Source organism: Alligator mississippiensis, chromosome 9 (assembly GCF_030867095.1).
Source record: "Alligator mississippiensis isolate rAllMis1 chromosome 9, rAllMis1, whole genome shotgun sequence".
In the NCBI taxonomy this organism is placed as follows: Eukaryota; Metazoa; Chordata; order Crocodylia; family Alligatoridae; genus Alligator; species Alligator mississippiensis.
The window spans coordinates 37,296,192-37,320,883 of record NC_081832.1 but is presented as its reverse complement, the minus strand read 5'-3'; the positions used below and the strand labels follow the sequence as shown (position 1 = coordinate 37,320,883).

Sequence of the window (24,692 nt, the reverse complement as noted above, 5' to 3'; positions counted from 1 at the left end):
ATGTGAATAGAAACCTCAGCCCAGTCACCACTCACTGCAGATGCTGGCTGCTTCCTGCCCCCCTGCCTTGTACAGGTTGCTGGCCGTGCAGTGCACTCTGCTCCACTTCTCTCTTTAGAACAAGCTCTATGAATCCAGGAGGTGTAATTGCAGCCCCATTGCCCCAAGGAGCTGTCAGGCATTCAGTTGCCTCCCCAACTAGGGTTACCATACAACCAGGTTTTCCCATACATGTCCTCTTTTTGGGTCCTGCCACCTCCGTCTATCTTGGTGTTTTTGTTTGTTGTGTTTTTTTTAAATATGATCAAATGTCCCAGATTTTCATCAGCTCAGCTTCAAAGTTTTTCCTGGCTTACCTTAGCAAGGAACTGCTTGGGGCTGGGTGTAGTGGGGGGAGGGCAATTGGAGGCAGGGGGCACATACATCTACATGGTTGGCATGCAACCAGGCAGGGGGGTGGGAGCAGCCCCAAGCAGTCTGTGGGGGTTGGATGACCAGGGCTTGGGGCTGGAGAGAGAGCGAGTCAGGGCTGCAGCAGGGCAGGGAAGGTGGGAATGGGAGTAACCTGCCCCTCCAGTGGGGGAAGCAGTCAGGGGGCCCTTCAGCGGCATCAGGGAGCTGTGTGGCTGGGCTGGCAGCACTGGGGCTGGTGTCTGTGCTTGCAGGGGCAGGGCAAGCAGGAGATGTTGCAGGGCTGAGGGGAGCAGAGAACTGCAGGTTGGGAGTGAGGGGCAGCAGCTGGAGGGACTGTGTGTTGGGAGTGAGGGGCACTGGGGAGGTGGGGGGCTGTGGGTCAGGAGTGCAGGACACTGGCAGCGCCAGGGTGTAAGGGGTGCCAGTATGGCCTGGAAGGGCAGGGTACTGCAGGTTGGAAGTGAGAGGCACTGGCAGGGCCAGCAGTCTGTGGGTTGAGAGTGAGGGGCAATGGAATGGGCACGGACACTAGCCCCACACAGCCATATAACCCCTCTCCCTCCACCTCCCATCTGCCAGGCGTCCTCTTTTTTAGAACTGGAAATATTGTAACCCTAAATCCAACTAGGGGAAGTGGGGCTCCCTTAGCAGGCTGAGGCCTGGCAGAGCCAGCAGGCTGCTCCATTACCTCACCGAAGACAGCATCCTGGCCCTGGGTGCAGCGAACCTTCTTGGTCTTCTGAGTGGAGCCTGGGAGCAAAAGGAGCAGACGTGAAGGGCCAGCAGGCGCCACGAGCCGCCTGGAGGCGCGGAGGGGCCCACCCCGACGGCAGCGGGGCAGCCAAGCCACCCAAGCACGCGGCACCCAGTGGGGCTGCGGGGCTCCTTGAGCGAGGCAGAGCTCAGGCTGCTTTCCTCTCGCCGGGGGGGACCGCGCCTGCCAGAGCCCCAGGCCTGGCCCCAGGAGGCTACACCCGCGCCTCCTGCCTGCGCCCTTCCGCGCCGCAGCCCTGGCACAGGCAGCCCGCGGGGATGTGCCCTCGACCGCGGGGCTGGCTGGGGCTTCGCCGCGGGCTGCAACCCCCCCGGGCCACCCGCAGCGGAGCGCGCTGGGGAGTGGAGGGTGCCCCGGCACGGGGCGGGGGCTGGAGCTCGCGGTCCCCGGGCCGGCGACCCCGCACCTCGGAAGCTGAGCTGGACCTGTCTGTCGCCGCTGCCCGGCAGGTGGCTAACCCGCTTCACGCTGACGCTCAGCACCATGGCGCTGCCGTCAGCCCGCCGCCGCCACTGCCCCGACTGCCCGCCTGCAGTCTCCGTCTGCGCCCCGCCCGAGGGCCGGCCCTGCCGGTTACTCCGCCGCGGACTCGCCCCGCAGGTTCGGCCGCCTGCGCCCCGCCCCAACCGCACGGGCTGTCCGCACCTCCTCGGCCCCGGGGCCAGGCGCTGCCCCGGGCTCCAGCAGCGCTCGGCCGTGTCGGCTGTCGAGCTCTGCCTGTCATTCTTCCCCTACTGCCTGGGGCGCCAGGCTAGGAAGCGCTCTGGGGCTGCAGCTGTATCTGGCGAGGTTTGCGGAGGCCCGGAGCAAGGGAGACCGGGCTTCAGTCTCCTCCAACCTCCTACTGAGGTTCTGGCTGCTCCACCTCGCACCTTTTCATTTATGCACTCCCCATCCCTGGCCCCACCAGGTCCGGGGACCTGGTTAGCCTCCTCCTGGCCCCAGCCAAGCCAGGCATCCCTCTGGGCAGTCTCACCATGCAGCATCCAGTGGATCCCCAGGCTGTTCGAGGGCCAGTGGTCACTGTCCGGTGCCCTGCTCAGTGTCCCTGCCTTGGCGCACTTGTTTTGAACCTGTGACCCTCACTCCGGTTATAGAATCATAGAAACCCAGGGTTGGAAGGGACCTCAGAAGTTCATCTAGTCCAGTGGTTCTCAGCCTTTTTCGTACTGGGACCCATTTGCCAAGATCAATGGCTTGTCCCAACCCCCTAGCCTTGCCGGAGACTGACCTACAGTCCTCTGTCCCCCCAGGCACCCCTCACCCCCAAGCCACGGCCCCCTGGACTTGCTGGTGCCCCTCACGCCCAGGCCACAGCCCCCTGGGCCATAGTGGTGCCCCTCACTCCTGACCTGCAGTCCCCTACCACCCCAGCCCTGTCAGGGGGGATGCCCAGCTGCCTCTGTCCTGCTTGGGCCAGAGTGTGAGCAACAAGTGCGGGTCCCTGCATGTATGGGCACCGGCCACCAACCCAGGCGTGCAGTTCCCTGATGAAAAGGTCTACCCCCGCCTCCCTCCCCTGCTGAAGGGCCAGGCACCTTCTCCCTACTGCTCCCTCTGCCCTGTCACAACCCCAGAGCCAGCCATGGTCCCCAGCACCGCATGCATACACACACATGGCCTGCCCAGCCCTCAGGACAGTCCCTAGGACTTCCATCTCCCACTCCCCATACACTTACCTGTGTCCAGTGGCTGGGACTGCTCCCACGACCGGCTTCACTCTATGCTGGCCACATGTGCCTGCGCGCACAGATGCACATGCCCCAACTGCCTCCAATTGTCCCAGGCAGCTGCTTGCAAGCTGGAACGCTGCCAGCCTGCAAAGGGAAATCCACGCTTTCATGGGTTTTTCTGCGACTTTGTCACAACCTTTTCAAATATTCTTGCAACCCACTTTTGGACTGTGACCCACCAATTGAGAAACGCTGATCTAGTCCAACCTCCTACTCAGAGCAGGACTATCCCCAACTAGATCGTTCCAGCCAGGGCTTTGTCAAGCTGGGCCTTAAAAACCTCCAGGATGGAGAGTCCACCACTTCTCTGGGTAACCTGTTCCAGTGCTTTGCCACCCTCCTAGAGAGAAAGTTTTCTAATATCCAACCTAAACCTCCCTTGCTGCAATTTGAGACTGTTGTTCCTTGTTCTGTCATCTGGTACCACTGAGAACAGTCTAGAACATCCTCTTTGTAATCACCCTTCAGGTAGTTGAAGGCTGCTATTAAATCTCCCCTCAGTCTTCTCTTCTGCAGGATGAATAAGCCCAGTTGCCTCAGTCTCTCCTCACAAGTCATGTGCCCCAGCAGCCTCACCGTTTTTGTTGCCTTCTGTTGAACTCTCTCCAACTTGTTTCCATCCTTTCTATAATGGGGGGCCCAAAACCAAACACAGTACTCCAGATGTGACCTCACCAGTGCTAAATAGAGGGGAATAATCACTGCCCTTGATCTGCTGGCAATGCTCCTACCAATGCAGCCCAGTATGCTGCTAGCCTTCCTGGCAACAAGGGCATACTGCTGACGTATCCATCTAACTGTCTATTGTAACCCCCAGGTCCTTTTCTACAGAGCTGCTGCTTAGCCAGTCATTCCCCAGGCTGTACTGGTGCATGGGATTCTTTTGTCCTAAGTGCAGTACTTCACATTTGTCCTGACTGAACCTCATGAGATTCCTTTTTGGCCCAATCCTCCAATTTGTCTAGGTCTCTCTGAATCCTAGCCCTGTCCTCCAGCTTGGTGTCATCTGCAAACTTGCTGAGGGTGCACTCCATCTCATCTTCCAGAGCATTAATGAAGATATTGACTAAATAGTCCATTTCCCTTTTTATTTGCCCCACAAATTCAGTCATCCCATATCCAATAGCCTGCTCTATGAACAGTGGGGGCTAACTCCTGCTCTGTGGGCAGAAGGCCAGTGTTACCATATGTGGCAAATAAGCCTGGGGTTGGGCAGAGGAGGGAAGAGCTTAAAGAAAGCTTTAAAAAGCCGAAAATAGCCTCCCTGCCATCCAGCCCAGGGCAGTTCACAAGAAGATAATGTGCCCTGCTTGTGTGAATTTCTGGGCTACTTTAGGGGGCTCTGGAGAAGAGGACTGTTCTGCCTTCCTTTCCTGGAGGTAGCTTCCTTCACAGAACAAGCAGTTGCTGGCTCCTCCAGACAATTGACTTGAGGTTGGAGGTTTGGTTTGTTTACCTGGAATAAAAAGGGCCTATGTGCTGAGGAGGCGATTATGGGGCAAAGGAAGTAGTCATGGGCTGAAGGCAGGGTAGATTTGCACCTTACAGACTAACCAAAGTAAGTATAAATATACCTATATAGCACAAGCTTTCATGGGTTGAACTGCCATATTTTAATGATTGGGACTTCAAGGAGCAAGGTGGACCGGAGTTTCGCCTGGCAAGTTGAGGACCTTGCTCCATGACATTCCCTATGAGCATTGCTTTCTAGTTGCCAGAAGAGCTGAGAAGCAGCAATGTGGTGGGGAGTAATTCACACATAACCTGAAAACAATGCTGGATCTTCCTGTGTTAGCAGCCTGCTGGACTGCACTGTTGGTTACGCAAAGAAACTGTGGAAGCCTCCCTGTGTTAGAGAGAGGCCACCAAATGTCTAACAACAGAATACTGGGGAAAACAAATGAAAAAACAGGGATGGGAGCAATGCTCAGAGGTTAACAATGAGATTTCCAAGGGTGAACACCAAGCAGAGCACACTGACCAGCACCCACTGGTCCTCAAACATGTCCAAGGAGCCTGTGGATGTTGCCCAGTGAAACTGCCCAGAGACTTAAGTGGGGAATGGATGGGAAAATGGCCTCACATTCAGCAGGCTCCCCACAGCCAGAGACTCCTTCCTGGTCAGGTAGATGGCAAGTTTGGCTTGAACCAGGAGGAAGTTGCCTAGGAGGTTCCAGGCCCTGGTGCAATTGTAGATAAAATGCATAAAAGAAAAGATACAGGAGGAAGTGCAGCCAGAACCTCAGGAGGAGTTTCCTGACACTGTTACTTAGGAACCAGGGATTCTTGGGTTTCACTGAAAGCCTTTAATTAATAATTCCATAGCTTAATGGGTGAGACTGGATTTCATGTCTTGCTTAGCAATAGCTAACCTAGAGGTCCCTGATTCTCTATAGCCTGTTTTTTGTATGTGTACAGGTAGCCCTTTTTCACATGCACAGTGGCTCCCAGTGACAATTTGGACACTGGAAGCTTCACAGCAGTGGACAGTGAATTCAGACACACCCTCTGAATCTGTATGGAGCTTGTTGGTGATAAGTGTTTATATTCCTGCTTACAGGGGTGTGGGTTGTAGTCGCTTTGGTCTAAGGACATAGGCAGACAAGGTTCTGTGTGTGAATCTGATATCTTTTATTAGAACAACTTAAATAGTTAGAAATATGTTTTTTGGTAAGCTTTCAGGTTTAAAAATCCTGCATCAGGCTGAGGAAGTCTCTGTAGTTGGTGTGTGCTCTTCCTGGATAGAATGAATAGTAAAGAAGCCAGAGGCTGGGCTGGTATGCATATGAGACAGGCAGTCAGTGAAGATGTAAATTGAGGAGTCAGTAGGTGAGACACAGGCTGGGTGAGGGGGGAGAGAAAGGGGATGAATGTAGCAGCTGAATAGTGGAGAGGTACCTGGGGAGTCAGATGTCAGGCAAGTTATAACATGTCATAAATCCCAGGTCTATATTTAGTCCATGATTTTTTGTATCCAGGAGGTTGATGAAGTGAAGTTCATAGGCCCGTCTCTGAGAAGTGTTTTGTAAGTTTCCTTTGAGGATCAGGACTGAGAGATTGGAGAGAGAGTGGTTTTCCTGTGAGAAATGTGCTCCCGCAGGTAGTTGGGTATTCTTGTCTTTGATAGATTTCCGGTGTGCATTCATTCTGGTGCGCAGTTGTTGGTTGGTCTCTCCTACGTATTTTCCATCAGGGCATTTGTTGCATTGGATGAGATATATTACATTTCTGGAGGTGCAGCTGTAAGATCTGGGAATGCTGATGGCTCTGTTGTGGGGTGTAGTAATTGTGGGCATGGTGGAGATGTGTACAGAGTACAGACCCAAAGATATTACTGACCTTATACACTTGATCCTCACACACAACAATTTCACTTATAATAACTGGCACTTCATTCAGATCATGGGCACAGCTATGGGCACCAAAATGGCCCCACAGTATGCCAACCTTTTTATGAGCCACCTGGAAGAAGAATTCCTCAAGAACTGCACCATCAAACCCTTGCTATACTTAAGACACATCGATGACATCTTTATCATTTGGACTGACAACCTGCAATCTCTGATTGAGTTCCATCAGAAATTCAACAATCACCATCCCTCCATCCAACTTGCTCTTGAATACTCCAGCACCAACATCGCCTTTTGAGACACGATGATCAGTATCCAGAATGGCAAAATACAGACCACGTTATACAAGAATTCCACAGACCAACATACATATCTGCACAAAACCAGCAATCACCCTAAACACACCAAGAAAGCTGTGATATACAGCCAAGCCCTCAGATACCACTGAATTTGCACTGAGAACACCCAGGATTGCCACCTCACCAATCTTAAAACGGCTTTCACCCAACAAGGACACTCCTCCAGAGAGATAGATCACATGTTTGAAAGAGCCACCCGGATACCACATGAAGAATTGCTGCAGTACAGAACACCCCCCCGCCCTTCCCCCCCCAAGAATCACACACCTCTGGTCAGGACATATCACACCTCCCTTGAACCCATACAGCAAATCCTCAAACATTTGCAACCCATACTAGAAAGATACCCTATTCTTAATGAGATCTTCCCAGAACCACTCATCTTAGGCTTCAAACAAGCACTGAACCTTGCTAACCTCATCACCAGAAGTAAACTTCCTCAGGCCCAGAACACATCAAATGGATCCAGACCATGCCATGACAAGGAATGCAAAACCTGCCAACACATCTCCACCTCCCCCACTATTACTATACCCCACAACAGAGCCATCAGAATTCCCAGATCTTACAGCTGCACCTCCAGAAATGTAATATACCTCATCCAATGCAACAAATGCCCTGATGGAAAATATGTAGGACAGACCAAACAACAACTGCGCACCAGAATGAACGCACACCGGAAATCTATCAAAGACAAAAATACCCAACTACCTGTGGGGGCACATTTCTCACAGGAAAACCACTCTCTCTCCAGTCTCTCAGTCCTGATCCTCAAAGGAAACTTACATAATACTTCTCAGAGACCAGCCTATGAACTTCACTTCATCAACCTCCTGGATACAAAAAATCATGGACTAAATATAGACCTGGGATTTATGACACGTTATAACTTGCCTGACATCTGACTCCCCAGGTACCTCTCCACTATTCAGCTGCTACATTCATCCCCTTTCTCTCCCCCCTCACCCAGCCTGTGTCTCACCTACTGACTCCTCAATTTACATCTTCACTGACTGCCTGTCTCATATGCATACCAGCCCAGCTGCTGGCTTCTTTACTATTCATTCTATCCAGGAAGAGCACACACCAACTGCAGAGACTTCCTCAGCCTGATGCAGGGTTTTTAAACCTGAAAGCTTACCAAAAAACATATTTCTAACTATTTAAGTTGGTCTAATAAAAGATATCAGATTCACCCACAGAACCTTGTCTGTTTATATTACTGCTTGTCATTTCAGAGTTTCTGCTGTATGGCCTCTTTGGCTACTGCAAATAATGGGAGGAGCTAAAATATCTCACTGAAATCCAAGCAACAAAGTCCACTCTTGGCAAGGAAAGTCTTCACTTGGAAAGAGATGACTTCCCTTTCCCTGGGATTTTGTACCTGGAAGTAAGGCTGCCTTAGTACTGTCATCTCCCTCCCATTTCTCTCTTCTCCTGAAGGGCAGGAAGCCAGGCTGCACTCAAGAAAGACACCATTCTGTCTTCTGAAGTTAAGTGGTCAAGGAACAAGGAAGAGGAGACAGGCAGGGAATGTAATGGGAAATGTAATGAAAGTATCAGGAAATGGAGTTGGGGCATGCACAGGGGAGTGGGTAGGATGGAGAGGATGGAACAGCAGTTCTTGCACTGCAACATTTGAAGGAATGACGGGAGTCCTTTCTAGGAGCCAGCAGTTTTGCAGTTACTTTTAAGGTCAAGTTTGAACTTGACATGATGCTGCCCAAGCAAGGATCTTCCCCCAAAAGCTCAGACTAAGAGGAACCTATTTGGACACCCAAGGTTGCCAGTACAACAGGGAACAAATGCAACAAACACCAGCTCATGTACTTCTACAGCCCTGGAAAAGTGATTGCATCTCACTGGCTGGCTTCGGGAGAGAACCACACTGGGTTACTGTTCATATTGGTGAGTTAAATCAGTTCCGAAATCAGAGCTTTAGATGAAAAACCCTCCCATAACAAATAGAGAGAGGGTAGGGCAAAGCCACCACCCTTTTTGGCTCCTTAGCCAACTGATTAGAAGGGCTGGTTTTCAAGACAATAAAAGGTGCACTGGTATTATACCAGCCGGTATTTGAGTTGTCTTGTACTTTGGTGCTTCTGCTCTCAGCAAAAATAAAAATACTGAGTGGAGAATTGGAAATCCAGAGTCAGAGAACTAAAGGGGTGCAGGGCAGGATGCTTGTGCATATTGGTATGATTGGATTAAAGCACATTGATGCTTTCCAGAGAGAGAAGTCACTGTTTTAGGAAACAGTTGCTGTACCCCTCAGGAGGAGTAACTCAACACTGCCATGCTGGGATAGAGGCAGCTTCCTTTGTACCGTGACTGACAGATGGGGCACTGTGAGGAAAACGGAGGGAAGTTCACAATGCAAGGCTTAAAGACTTGAAGGAGCAGACGGGACAATGTGCAGATGCTTTATTGTCTTCAGAGGCTCTAGAAATTCTCAGTGGTTGGGAATGAGGCCCTGGCACACTGTGGACCTGTAGCTTAACTGGTTTGATCACAGCATGGCTGGGATCAGGGAATACTGTGAAGGTGCATGCCGTGACTGGGTGCCCCATGTGCTGATGATGAACTGCAGGGGCTTTAGCACTGGTACGAATGTCCCCCATCCCATCCTTATTCTGAGATCCTCACTGTCCCACTGATGCTGAAGGCCACACGCCTGAACAACAGAGGCGCCCACCACACTCACAGCACACTCAGCAGCAGATGCCCTTCCAGCAGTACTCTGGCTGAATGTGCTAATGAAGACATTATGGCTATGAACCAAATTATTCCGCTGGTAGTATCAAGGAGTATTTATTTTAAATTAAACAAATTTAAATTAATTAATATTTAAAACATTTAAAATGGATGTTCCTTTAAGAATATGACATCCCTGTAAAAGCTCTCCCCCTGTGTTGATGTATCATTATCAACATTGCTGCAACATTATAGCTTGTTTTTTGCTAAATTCTGATCAGAAATACTGATCACTTTAGCATCCCAGATGTGCTCACAGTTGTTGGATTCACAATTACAGCATCCTGATGATTCATACAGCTATTTTACAGAAGCCTGGACTGATTTTCCAGGTGTTACCCAGATTAGAGTTAACCTTGTGGGTAGGCTACTGATAAAAGAGGCAGAAACAGGTTTACAGCCTGACCTTTTATTTGCTAGCACTTTAAAACATGATAACAAATATTTATCCCAAAGCCCGCCTGGCTACCTGCAACAACACAATATTGAACCTCACCTATATCAGCTGAGGTGACTCAAGAGGCGGGAGGAGGGTTGCACGCAGATTGGCAGCAGGTCTTCTTGAATTTGCTGATTCTCCAAATTTCTCTCCTGCCATTGCCACATATTTATAGATGGCTGGTTTTAATATTTAAATAAATGAGCTCTGATTTATTTAAATTTCTTTGTTTCACTGAAACTTTTGGAACTAGACTGAACCAGATCTCTCATGGGCTTGGAAAGTGTCAGTAAGTTGGGATTTGTATCCTTGGGAAAGAGAGGGTTTCTTATTTCCTTTCCTTCCAAATTGTGGAAGGCTGTTCCTATTTCTCCTTTACCTAACTTTATAGTCTTTTCTGACAAGGCTATTTTTATTTTTACACATTATCTAAGCATTTTAACAAAAATATATCTATTATAGCAAAATGACATCTAATGTATTTGGTTACATCAATCACTGCTACTACTATTTTAAGATAAAGCTATGATATAGTTTATATGAGTTATTTAATGTATGGTTTTCCCTTATCTCCTTTTAGGCCTTGTGCTTTGTTCAATGTTGTTTAATGGCTTCCTTTACTTGTAACAACTAATTCGGACAGCATTTGCAAAGTTTCAAATTATAGTCACTCAGAAACAGATTTTGAACCATCTGCTTAGCACCACTTCTGGAACTTAGCCTAGGCCCATTAAAAATGGCCAAGGCTGGCAACATTGGCTTTTGGCTATACTCCTGAAAACAACCTCTCTCATACAGATGATGAAATTTAGGCATCAAGCAGTAATAATCAGAGTCCTTAAAGTCTTAAGGCTATATTAGGCCACCTCTACATAGGACAGATATTGCACAATTAACTGGTTAATTAATCAATGTAGATTCCAAAGAGCATGCGAATTTTGCTAAAACCTAGTCATCAACACTCTTAGAATGTATATAATGCAAACCTGCAACAAGTTGACCAGCTGTGTCACAATCACGGGCCTTTTTCAGGGGAGGTACTGACAGTCATCTCTGTAAACCTAGAGGGACTCAGAAGTCAAATAGGGCATTCTTTCCAGGATTTGCACCAACTACAGTGGTCATATGCTCTATCTCCTGGAGACGCACAGAGGGCCAAACAGCAATAGGCCATTGATCCCTGGGATGAGATTAGCCATTGAAAGGCAGCATGAGAAATATGGCAGCACTATCTTCATAAAACCAAAGCTCGTCATCAACACAACATCGATGACAGAACAAAACGACATTGAAATTTTGATGATTGATATGAACAACATCTCAAAAGCATCCGTTTATAAGCCTCCAGGGAAACATTTTGCCTGTGTGAGCATAGGAAACCTAGACCATGAAAAAACATGTGTGATCATTGGTGACTTTAATAGCCACAGTGACACATGGGGTTACAGTAAAAACAACGAGAATGGAAACTGTTGAGATGCGGGCTGAGGCACAGCACCTAAGCCTGATCCATGACTCAAAGCCACCCAGGGCTTTGACTAGCTCCCAATGGAAACAAAGCTATAATCTAAGCCTCACCTTTGCTGAAAGCAATGTAGAAGTTTATGTGCAAAATAGACATATTGGAACCCATTCTCCACACACAACACAGACCAATCGCTATCAATGTCACAATGTAGATGTGACATGCTTCAATATGTAGATGCTTCAATTTTAAAAGCAGACTGGAGAGGCTTTTCTAAAGACCTATACAAAAAAGTAGGGGTGCACCAATATATCAGGTGGCTATCAGATCAGCACCAATAAAAGGAGAAATGATGTTACTGGCTATTGGCTTTTTTTGGTCGTTGTAGTAGATAATTACAGCTGTGTGCTCAGAGCACCCTGGAGAGTGTAGTCTGGTCTCCATGCCCTGCCATCAGCCTGAGCCCATGGTAGACTACAGGTCCCAGAGAGCAGTGGGAGGGGGATGAGGGACTAGGGGGCAGTCACAGGGCACTGCACTCAGCAACAAAGGGACTGTTACTGGCTCCTGGTGCTGCTGATGCAGGGGCTTGAGTGCTGGAGCTGTCATGGAGACATTGGGCTGCATGTGGATGGGGTAAGATGCTGTGTGAGGGACATTCCACTCCACTGGGCACCTTTGCAAAAGCAACTTCTTCCCAGCGGCTGCAGGAGCTCAGCTGTGCAGGGCCTGCCAGCACTGAGGCAGCAGCATGCTCTGGGGCTCCATATGTGCCTGGCATCATAGGCTGCGCAGGAAGCAGGGCCGCAGGCAGGAGCCATAAGTGAAGGGGCAACATGCATGGGAATAAGAGGTCACTGCCTTCCTCATCGAGGGCTGGAGTAGGCAGGTGTGTGTGTGAGAGAAATGCAAAACAAACAAAAAAGGTTTATTTATGTCAGTAGTTTAAAATGCCTTTCACTATTACTGAACATCAGTTATTGGATTGGCGTCAGCTGATATGGTTGGTTAAACATCGGCTATTGGTATTGGCCAAGAAATCTTTGTCGGTGCGCCGCTACAAAAACATAATATGCATTGAAACAGTTTTGGAAAGCTACAACCTCTTCATGAGTGCACTGTGCAAAACCTCCAAGAGGTATATAGCTTGAGGATCAGAACTGAGTGTATTCCAGAGCTTACTCTCATACTAGCAGTCAAACACAAAAAATACCAGCAAATATTTTAGAGAGATCCTTTCTCAGAAGACACTATTGTGGCAGGCACAGTGTTATGTGAATAGCATGAATACCAGCTTGATGTTAGGTAAATAACATAGACATAGACTTTTGCCTATTGCTTTTAATCTTATGTATTTTCTTGAGTTTTGCATTGGCTTAAGAAACTCCATTTTGTATTCCTCTGTAGGTTGATATACGTGCTTGACCTTTTACTTTTTTGTATGCTGTATGGGTAAGAGTGTGTTTGTGGAAAAGGAAAACATCAGCTGGTGACTGATTGAAGAATGCAGACAGATAAAAGACCAAACAAGAAGAATCTGCCCCAGAACACCAAGAGAACAACAGCAATCGACCTTCAAGAAAGAATACAGTGATAGCCCAGCAAAAGCCCAAAGGATGGGGCAAGACATATCCATTTTGGGTCTTGTTCTGCATGTCATCCTAGAGCATTGGTTCGTCTGACAAGATGGACTGGCAGGAGCCCGGCTCCCACTCGGATGGCCACTAAGTTGATCCGAGCACCAATAAGACTGGTAAGGTAAACCAGCGCAGAACAGAAATTGGGGTATGAATGTGTGTGTGTGTGTGTGTGTGTGTGTGTGTGTGTGTGTGTGTGTGTGTTAAGTGCTTAATCAATAAATGCAGCACTTTTTCTTATCCCCCTCATAAGTTCTCGCTCACGATTTGAACAATTGTCAATTTGTGTAACAACAACCCTAACTAATAAGCTCCAAGAAGAAAGGCAGTGGAAATGGAAAGAATTGATCGAAGATGTAACCCACACTAGTAGGAAAACATGGTTAACCATTTGCAATCTGAGTAACGACCCAAAGAAACACCACAACACCACAGCCAACCATGTGGCTCACCAACTTCTCAACAGCAAAAATAGCCTAAAATATGGATTAGAGAGCAAGCTGATCTAGAGGAAAATCATTTTAGTATGCCATACACAATGAATGAAATCAAGTTCATTTCAAATTCCATCATTTATGTGCTGGAATAAGCCAAGGAAAAACAACAAAGCAGCTCAACTCAATGACATATGCATGGAGCAGATCAAACACTTTGGTTCCACAACCAAATATGGGTATTACACCTTTTTAACAATTGCTCATCAACCCTTAGAATACCTAAATTATGGGGACAGGCCCATGTAATAGCTCTATTAAAACCAAGGAAAGAGAACCTTAGGCCAGTGTTATTTCTGTGCCATTTATAAGCTTATGAACACCTTATTCTCAATCACCTTTCACCTCATATTGAACAATATCTAATAACAGAACAAGCCAGATTTAGACCAGGCAAGTCCTGCACTGGCCAAATACTAAACATTACCCAGCATATAGAAGATGTTGAGAAAGGGATGATAATAGGTGCTGTGTTTGTAGACCTATCAACAGCATACAACACAGTCAGCCACCAAAACCTGCTTGCCAAAGTCTACAATATGACACATGGCTACCATCTAGTGCAGCTCATCTGATCTATTTTGAAGAATAGATGTTTTTACGTAGAACTGTGCAAGAAACAGAGCCACTTGAGATGACAACAAAACAGCATCCCACAGAGTGGTGTGCTAGCACTGATCCTTTTAAACATAGATACCAATGACCAACCCATACAGAGTAATACGAGGAGCTTTATATATGCTGATGATCTATGCATCACATAGCCAGAGAAGGACTTCAGCACTGTCAAGAACAGACTGACATGCACACTGTACAACCTCTCAGATTGCTACAATAAGAACCAGCTTTGTGCCAGCACAGCCAAGACACAGGTCACAGCTTTTCACCTATGCCAGGGGTGGGCAATTGTTTGGGCTGGAGGGCCAAGTTTTGGTAAACTGTTGAGGGCCATGTGCAAGCGCACACATTCGCTCACACACACACCAAGCTCCCTGCAGCCTGGCTGAGGCTAGCACCAGAGCAGCAGCAGGAGTGGGAACATGAGCCCACCAGGGGCTGTAGCATCTTATCTCCACTCCTTCCCACCCCCTACCCCCTGGCTGCCTGGCTTGACTGATACCAGAAGGCAGGAACAGGGCTGAGAGTTGCACTGTGCCAGTGGTGGGGCCATGGCATTCACAGTTTTGTAGAACTGGGCTGTGGAGGAGTGGGATACCCCTGTATCTTGGCCTACCCCCTGACCCACTGTGCAGACCCCTACCATGCAGTGCTGGGTGGGTGGGCAAGGCTCTGGCCTCTGCTGGCGCAGCTGGGGATACTGAGCAGAAGCAGCCACACCCACTGGCCTGGCACCAGAGAGTCAGACCCCATCTCCCAGGCTTCCATCCAGTGCTGGGCAGGCAGGCAAGACTGCTTCCATCTAGTGTTTCCTGCCACGCCAACAGAGTCCAGAGCTAGAGCCACCGCCAATGGGCCCATTAATTGATTCTATCTGGTCCACCGGTGGGAACTGGCTCAATTGGTGGGCTGGATACAGCCCACAGGCTGTATTTTGCCTATTCCTGACCTACACCATAGAGAAGCCAAGCAGAAATTAAACATCGTCTGGGATGGAATCTGAACCCTGTGAGTTTGGGGGTTACACTGAACCAGACACTTACCTTCAAAGCACATGTAGAGAAGATAAAAAGGAAAGTCACAAAATTTGACCTGCAACAACATACTTCAGAAGTTGGTTAACCCTAATTTTTACAGAGCCCAGAAAACCTAACCTTGGGAATTATACAGACTCTACTGTACTGTATTATATTTTGTTTTTCTTTATAAATGTCAAGAATAATTCTTTGTGTTTCCATATGACATGCAAACAGAATAGCATTGGAATGTTCAAATAGCTCTGATGGTTCAGGAAATAGTCCAGAGGAAAAGGTTTTCTGTGATGTATTTTATTAAACCATGTAGGTGGGAGTGTTGTTGGATAAGCTTTTGAGCACAAAGCATCCTTCTTCATGCAGTTAGCCTAGTAAGAGACATCACAAAAACTCCTTGCTCCTAGTCTTATGCAAAATATAGAAGATGATGATGGCTGATTATCCAGGAGTGATTGATTGTCTCATAAAAAGTTGAAAAAGTGGCTAACTACTGATAATTAAATCATCCCTGGGTAATAAGTCAGCATTATCAGTCTCCATGGAGAGACAAATTAGCCATATTTTACAGTGGGTAGAAACAGCACAGGCAGGTTTCATTTTTCAGTACATCATCAGAGGCCAAATCCTTTTCTAGAGCCCTTCTTTCTATACAAGAGCACCTGTGGGTGGAACAATAAAAGTGTAAGTCAATACTTCAGGTCCCAGGTCAGTTCATATCTTATAGGCAAAAGGCAGAGCCAAGTGGCATCTTAAAGATTAACTTGAGGCATGAGCTTTTATAGGCTAAATCCTAATTTGTCTGTATAGGCTGAGACACTCAGGCTATTGCTGAGCACCTTAAGGTCATTACATGGCCCCTGTTGTGATAAGGAACTAACACAGAAGAAGGGGAAGAAACTGAGTAATGATATTGGGGTTGGGATGATCTGGGTTGGGATGACAGAATTACAATCCACTGACTTCAGATGAGGCTGTTGCATTTAGGAACTAACTGGTTCATTCTACTATTGCCAAAGCCAAAGATGTTCTAGCCACATAGAGGGGCTTCTCATAATACTAGGGCAGCATGATTCAAGGTGCTAAACGCTAAGCACCACTGAGACTAATCCCAGTCAGCCATGTTTCCTCTGAGCAGAAAGCTTGGCCTTCAGACAAGCCTCCAGAGTATGACATACAAGAAAGCTGGAAGGAAAAAAATTATTGCAGCCCAGCTGTGGAAATCATGCTGGGAATGCTGGGAAATCAGCTGTAGAAATCATCATCAGACCTCTGCAGAAGGAAGAGCCTGCCCTGCTCAGAACAGTTCCTAAAGGCACTGTTTTACATACAGTTCTCAAACACAGCATCTTGACAGGGACTGCCTGACTTCCCTTCTCAACACATCTTACTTCAAACAATCAGAAGCACAAGGGTGAGGATTATTAGTAGAACTTTGGAAATACACAGTCCCTGTCCCCCCGGCAGGTCTGGCTACTCATGCTGCTCCTGCTTGCTTTCCCACCTGACCTGGAGGCTACTTGTGAGGAATGCCTCCAGCACTACTGACAGCATAGAAATCTAGTTGTACTGTGTAAGTATCCTTCCAGTTTATGACATAGATTGATAGTCTTTCTCAGCAAATACTGAGCTACCCAGGGTTAATCATCCCTGGGTGCAACTTCATGGTACTTTAAGTCCTGTAGTTATTCCATTTTGTTATTTTATTGCATGAATACTTCCTGGTATAAAAGCAATGGTAATAACTGTAGTTACAATCTGTGCCTGGGAGAATAATGGTAGTGTTATGAGCCAGGATCCTAGTTTTCCCTGATAAAAAAAATCACAAATTTCATGATTAAAAAAATATCACAAATTCTCTGATAGAAACCCCCAAATCTGTGATTAAAATGAAAGGCTACTATAGATATAGGTATCAGTTGAACACAATATTTTCTTGATATATTTACAATTCTAAAGCAATTTGGAAGCCTGCCTGTGCCTCAATCACTATAATAAAATAAATTCTAAATACCTATAAATTTTGGTATTTGATTTTGGGTTTTTTATCAAGGAAAATCAGAGCGCCCCCTGACCCCTTAGCTCACAGAATGCAGGTCCAGGGCCCTCACGCACAAACCACAGCCCCCGGCCCCTCACTCTTTCCCACAGCTCCCCTGTCCCTGCTGGTGCCCCTCACTCCCTGACAACCTCCCCAGCCATGCTGGTGCCCCTCATCCCCTACCCACAGCCCCCTGCATCCCTCAACCCTGCCAGAGGGGGCCCCCAGCTGCCAGGGCGATGGGACCAGGGACCTGGGTCTGTAGCCCCCTGCCCCCTGCAGCAGCACCTGAGCCCTGGCTGCTGCCCACAGGAAGCAGCAGCTGCTGCAGCGAAGTGGAGCCTGGAGCCCATCTCCCCCTCCTTGGTGCTTGCTGCCTGCCTGCTGCGGACTCAGGCAGGTCTGCTGCTGTGCGCACCTACAGGGGGGACCCACACTCCCCAGATCTGTGCACTGGGCAGGGGTGGGTGTGGGCTGCCTGCTGTGGGCTCAGGCTCCCTGCTCTGTTGCCCATCTTCGGAGCCTCTGTAGCCCAGTGGGTGCGACCCGGCACTTCCGGGCAGAGCGGGGCCACACAGGTAAGCTCCTTGCCACTGTGATCTCCATGCCACCCTGGCAAGGGGGCAGTGAGGGCAGTGATGGGGGATTGTGCCCCTCACTGCTGCCCACACCCGTCTCCCCTCTGCGCACAGATTTGGGAGGCATGGGTCCCTCTGCCCCCCCAGCAGTAAGCACAGTGGCGGGGGCCAGCCCCACCCCCACATCCCCTGGATGAGCTGCCTGTGGCCCTGTCCCGCTCCCCGCCGGGGCCCTGCAACTGCGCATTCCGGCCCCAAGCCCCATGCACCTCCCCGGTTTGGCAGCAGCCTCAGCTCCAGCCCAGCCCAACCCTACCCAACCCACTCCCTCCCTCCCTATGGGGGACTCAATCCCCTCCCCCCAGACTTACCTGCGGGAGCTCTTCTCCATGTTGCCTGGTGGCCATGTGTATATACATTAATATGGCACCCCCTGCCTGATCCCCCTCCTTCCACTCCCCCATAACCCCTTGCAGGCTGGAACTCTGCCAGCCTGCAGACAGCTCTTTACAAAACAGCAAAATCTGCTGGGTTCTCTGTTAAAATAGAAATATGCGTTTTCCTCAAGTAAATGGGAAAATCCACGTTTTTCTCTGTTTTTCCATGGGAAACAGAAAACCCAGATCCCTGGTTATGAGTCACAAGTAGCTCCCACCTCTCAACAAGGTAATAGAGTGCAAAAAAAGGCTTGGTCTACACCCCAACTGGCACCAGTTTCCTGAAGATGATTTAGTAATTTTGCTGAATGTCTGTTTAGGGAGGTTTCTGGGGAACATCTACACACAAACAGTAAAATCTATTTAATTCTTACTTAATAAGTTAGTACAAGTCCATGGTGGCCCAAACCATCTCAGTGCCTAGTGGGGAAGATTACTGCAACTCAGAGCCCTTTTTCCTAGACTCTGTGTGGCTTCAGGCAGAGATGACTCAGGTCCCTAATAAGTCTTACTGGCCAGAAACAGGTTGTTAGGTACCTGGAGAGGACTGAGAAAACGTATGCTATACTACTGTTTCCAGGGCCAGGTGTTCCCAGCTTAGGGCTGTTTGGAATGCAGATCTTGGGTAAACAGACTAAATAATAGCCAGTTCCTTCCTTGAGAGGTGCTGAACTTGGTCCTACTATAGGCTGCAAAAATGCTGTGCAGCTGCATTCCAGCCACTCCCGGGGTCAGTGTGGGAACACATAGGAGGGGCCAAATGCATTGTCGCCTCAAAAGAATGTAGCAAAATAGCCCAGATTTTATCTGCTTCTCAAGTCAAAGAACGCAAGGTTTTGAAAAGAAAAGTAAGTCTTAAGAGAAACTAGACCCCTGTGTGCAATCTCAGCTGGGCAGATTTAGGAAAATGTGGCTGTCTGACAACCCTTTACTTTGCTTCCCATTACTTCAATTTTTGTCTTTTGTGTGTACTAGGATATAACTTGGAACTCATTCCTTTAATTTGTTTGCATTTACATCATCACACACTTTCTACTGGGGGAGCTGAGATTCTTCTCTGAATTATTCATCATTGGCTAGACACTTATTCACAATCTCTACCACTTCTGGGTAGTCTCCTTTTCACAGAAAAAAAAACCTGACTCATTAAACAACACCAGTATTAATTTATTTATTAGCAAGAGACCTGCAGTCAGACAATAGAGTGACTCATAGGTCTGAAGTTAGTAAAGCCTGTATATTGGGAGCTAATTTATGTCCACAGAAAAGGGTCTTTCCAGGTAAAAATGACCTGTTATTTAAGCAAAGTAGAATATTCCACCTTGGAATTCCACAGTCCTGTTTGCTAGACCTTCCAGAAACTTTGTTATTTAAGTAATTCCCTAAACAGTCTAAAGCAGTTTGGGAACCTCTGATACTGTTCAAAGCCATACAGAAACACATAATAGTAAACTGACCTTGACTGACTTCCTTTTATTGTGTTTGCCAACAAAAATCACTGTGAATTTCTTTTTAATGCTACCCTGTCCCCTCGTTTGCAGACAACTGATTTAAAAGTTCAGCATATCTTCTGGGCTGAAACCTTTTTCAACTGAACTCAGCCTCAAATTAATTATATCTAGGGAAGTTAAAAGGAATAAACCATTCTGAGTTCTAAGAAAGGGGAAGGCACTCCCAATTGTAAAAAACATTCTAACTGCTTTAATTTAGCTTTATAGCAAAAGTGACTAAACTTTGCAAGACGGCATATAGCCAGCCCTAGATGAAGAGGTGTATCCTTTAAAGCAGCTTTCATTACACAGTTGTGAACATCTGAAAATATTCCATTGCAGGTCTGCTCAACAAGATCCTTAGGAAATGATGTCCTACACCAGGGGTGGGCAAAATGCAGCCCAGGGGCCGGATAGGGCCCGCCAAGCCATTCTTTCTGGCCCGTGGGGCCCCTAAAAAATGTAGAAAAATAATATTTATCTGACCTGGGCTGCCTGTCATGCAGCCCTTGATAGCTTGCCAAAACTCAGTAAGCGGGCCTCTGCCCAAAATAAGTGCCTGCCCCTGCCTTACATGAACTCATGTATAAAAGTACACAGCTATGTTCAGAGAATCTACAATCACCCACCTTCTGAATAGTCTCAGTGTTCTTAGTAATTAGAAGTTATGTGTATATAATACTAAAGTCTATGCTAAAACCTGAAACATTTGATTGCCTAAGTTATAGCAGTTTCAACAGCAACATGAATTTGCTTCTATGTACCTATTTGCACATCCCATTTTCCTTGTTAAATGGATAACTTTTAATTTAAGACTTCATTACAGTAGGTATAAATCTATGCAACTTGAGAAAGGCTGCTTTATGCTTTCCCACAACTCCCACTGTGTACCCATAACACACAAGGTCTCCCACCATTTGCTGGGAAAGAATCAAAGTAGCTCAATTTCGTGCAGCCTAAAGAACTATGGGCTAGACACCTGGAAAGCCTAGCAGACCACGGGCAAATGCAGCACCTGGGAGGACAAAGTATCCCAAAATATCTTTGCTCTGTGGCTGCTCACACCTGAGCAAATTTTCCCACGTACTGATTTCCTGGGCTCACTCTGCAATAAAGACATACCTTCAGTGAAAATGCAAAAATCAGCTAAAAGGTATGTTAATATAAAAAGCAGAGGGAACTGAAATAAGAGCTCGAACAAGGTAATAAATCAAAGCAGGTTATTTAGAAAACTGCAAGTGGTGTCATTTTACTGAGTAACAAGACTGAATTATTCCCATTTTGAGATGAACTATTTTTATCTATGCTTTCACCAAACTTTCCCTGTCCTGTAACAGCAGAGAAACCAGGAATGTTACTCATTAGTAATTTAGTTTCCTCCTTTTTTACACAGACCAATCAGCATGATAGTGCCATCAGGAAGGAAGCAAATCTATTGGGAAGTCACACCCCTCTCCTGGCATAAGTTTCTTTAAGCAGCATCTTTTCTTTACACTTGCCCTCTGCTTTTTTGCATATCTGTGGAAATCCTCTCCTGGGAGGAAGAAAAGATCTGAATAGAATTCACAAAGACACTTCATAATTCTTTTGCCTTCTTACTTCCTGCAGGATGATGCCATTCAGTCAATTTTCCTGAATAGCTGATGAAGGTTGGGAGAAAAAGGCCTTACACCAAACTTTTGCTTCATTTGCTGTCTTTTTTACATTTTTCTTTAAAACAAGAAATCATGATACTGGGAACCAGTTGACTTATCTTATAGGTAGTGACCATACCTATCCTGCTGGAGTCTCTTTGGTCAAAGATTAGACTGTATTATGTGAAAATGCAATGCAGTTCCATCATTGGAACCAAGTTTTCAAAAACCCAGGGTTGATCACAACGGAGGTAAAATTACAATGATTCATAGATTTGTAGATGTTAGGGTCGGAAGGGACCTCAATAGATCATCGAGTCCGACCCCCTGCATAGGCAGGAAAGAGTGCTGGGTTTAGGTAACCCCAGCTAGATGCCTATCTAACCTCCTCTTGAAGACCCCCAGGGTAGGGGAGAGCACCACCTCCCTTGGGAGCCCGTTCCAGACTTTGGCCACTCGAACTGTGAAGAAGTTCTTCCTAATGTCTAGTCTAAATCTGCTCTCTGCTAGCTTATGGCCATTATTTCTTGTAACCCCCAGGGGTGCCTTGGTGAGTAAAGCCTCACCAATTCCCTTCTGTGCCCCCATGATGAACTTATAGGCAACCACAAGGTTGCCTCTCAACCTTCTCTTGCGGAGGCTGAAGAGGTCCGGGTGCCCTAGTCTCTCCTCATAGGGCTTGGCCTGCAAGCCCTTAACCATATGAGTGGCCCTTCTCTGGACCCTCTCCAGGTTATCCACATCCCTCTTGAAGTGCGGCGCCCAAAATTGCATGCAGTATTCCAACCGCGGTCTGACCAGCGCCCGATAGAGGGGATAGAGGGGAATGATCACCTCCTTGGTTCTGTTCATCATGCATCTACTGATGCACGATAAAGTCACACTGACGACTCATGTTCATCTTGGAGTCTACTAGGACTCCAAGATCCCTTTCCGCTTCCGTGCCACCAAGCAGGACATTTCCTAGGCAGTAGGTATGCTGGACATTTTTCCTCCCTAGGTGGGATTTTAGATAAAATATTGTGTTCTCTCTTTTACCTTCATTTGCAGACATTTCTAACCCACATGGGGAACTACACTGTACATAAGAGGGTCTGTATATCAAGGTTCAGTGAAATTAACACTGATGCACTCTCTCAGGCAGTAGTGCACAACCTTTTTGCGCAATAGGCTGGATGGAGCCAAGGATGGGCATGGTGGGCCCCATTTGGCCATGCAGAAGGAGGGCAGGGGAGAGGGCTTGACCTGGCCCCATCCAGCTCTGAGGTATGGGAGGCAAGGCCCAGCCCAAACTCAGCCCGGGGGGGGGGGGGAGGGTGTGTAGCCTGGCCCTGATCCAGCTGCAGGGGAAAAGCAACCTGTTTAAATTTGCTGATGATACCAAAATTTGGGGTGAGGTTGGCACGCTAGTAGGGAGGGAAAGACTGCAGCAAGACCTGGATAGGTTGCAGGGGTGGGCTAAAAAAAACAGGATGCGTTTCAATACGGACAAGTGCAGACTGCTGCACTTGGGCAGTAGTAACCAGTAGCACACTTATAAGATGAGAAACTCCCTTCTTGAGAGCACGGAGGCAGAAAGGGATCTTGGAGTCATTATTGTCTCCAAGATGAACATGGGCCGACAATGCGAGGTCACAGTCAGCAGGGCTAACTGGACCTTATCGTGCATCCACAGGTGCATCTCAAGTAGGGCCAAGGAGGTGATCCTCCCCTTCTACGTGACACTGGTCAGGCTGCAGCTGGAGTACTGTGTCCAGTTCTGGGCGCCGCACTTCAAGAGGGATATGGACAACATTGAGAGGGTCCAGAGGAGGGCCACCCGCATGATCCGGGGACAGCAGGGCAGACCCTACAATGACAGGCTTCGGGACCTGAACCTGTTCAGCCTTCACAAGAGAAGGCTGAGGGGGGGACCTTATGACCGTCTATAAACTCACTAGGGAGGACCAGAAGGATTTGGGGGAGACCTTGTTTCCCCTAGCGCCCCCCGGGATAACAAGGAATAATGGCCATAAGTTGTTGGAGACTAGGTTTAGATTAGACATCCGCAAGAACTACTTCACAGTTAGGGCAGCTAGGATCTGGAACCAACTTCCAAGGGAAGTGGTGCTGGCTCCTACCCTGGTGGTCTTTAAGAGGCTTGATGCCTACCTGGCTGGGGTCATTTGAGCCCAGTTTTCCTCCTACCCAGGCAGGGGGTTGGACTTGAAGATCTACAAGGTCCCTTCTGACCCTACTTCTATGATGCTATGATGATTCTATGAAAGGGGGCATGGCCTGGCCCCAATTCAGGCTTGGGGGGTGGGAGCGGGGCAGGGAGGAAGTGGGGTATGGCCAGCCACAATCCAGCTGCAAGAGGGGAAAGGGTTTGGCTTGGCCCTGATGCAGCAGGGCAGGGCGGGGAGGGGGGGTGTTGCCTGGCCTCACTGCGGGAAGTAGATACAGCTGTCACACAGGGCTTAAGGTTTGGAAATTTGGCAGGGGAGAGGGTGGCTGTATTAATGGCCGCTGCTCTCCCACTGCCAAATTTCTTGACCTGTGGGGAACCCTATGGGCCAGATACGATAGCTGCATTTGCCCACAGACCACAGCTTGAGCCCACCTGTCTTAGGGGGATGCCTGTGCAATCCTTTAGAGACACACATCTGGGATTATTTTGAAACATATTGGGCATGTCTACATGATATGCTAAATGTGCAGTAGCCTAATACTACTGTGCAGTACTGTCATGTCTAAAACAGTATTAAGACACTACTGTGCAGTAATATTAGGTTACTGTGCAGTAGCATCACTAAAAAGGTGTTCACAGGTGCTAATGCACAGTAGCACTGGTTACTCTGCCTTGATTTAGTACTTGGTTAGTAGATGGAGAATTTGCAGGATATGACATCGATATTACTACTGTTGCCAGATTTGCCCATCACTTTGGGGCGTGCTCATTTATTAGGGACACGTTTCTAGGGTCTTGGTAATTCTATCAATGTGCTGCTTGTGTTACTATACAGAGCTGTATCTCTCTCTTCTGCAAGTCCTCACCCCCAATGGAGCTATCTTGCAGGACTCAGTTTCAATGGGGCTGGGTTCCTCCGGTCGCCAAATCAGTCATACACACAAACACACACAGATTAACGTGACACGCCTGACCCGGCTGGGTTGATCAGCATGGACAGGCTGACACCCTCATATGCCAAGAATCAGTTCATCAGAGCAACAATAACCTGCAGTCAGACACAAGCACACAGTTAAACAGAATACCTCTGAATCTGGCTGGGTGTCAGATGGGCCAGCATTCAATTCATTAGGGCACATCTGAGCCAAACTGGTCAATCAGCCTGTACAAGCTGATCCCCTTATGTGTTTCAAACTCAGCATGCCCCAATCTTTAGCCTCTTGATGAGCAGACCTCACAGTATTTTTGGGCTTCACAGGGATCTTTAGCTTAG

At 47.8% G+C, this 24,692-nt stretch overlaps 1 protein-coding gene across 1 annotated transcript in view; it reads right to left on the bottom strand.

Annotated features, from left to right (window-relative positions):
• Nucleotides 1-1,794, bottom strand: part of LOC102568905 (fer-1-like protein 4) — a 137,390-nt gene extending 135,596 nt beyond the window's left edge. The window contains exons 1-2 of the mRNA XM_019485566.2: nucleotides 1,596-1,794; nucleotides 1,103-1,164 (exon numbers count right to left, since the gene is read on the bottom strand). Coding sequence (XP_019341111.2) covers nucleotides 1,103-1,164; nucleotides 1,596-1,674 — 141 coding nt within the window. The 5' untranslated portion in view covers nucleotides 1,675-1,794. The remainder of the gene's footprint in view (nucleotides 1-1,102; nucleotides 1,165-1,595) is intronic.
• Nucleotides 1,795-24,692: the final 22,898 nt, after the last annotated feature.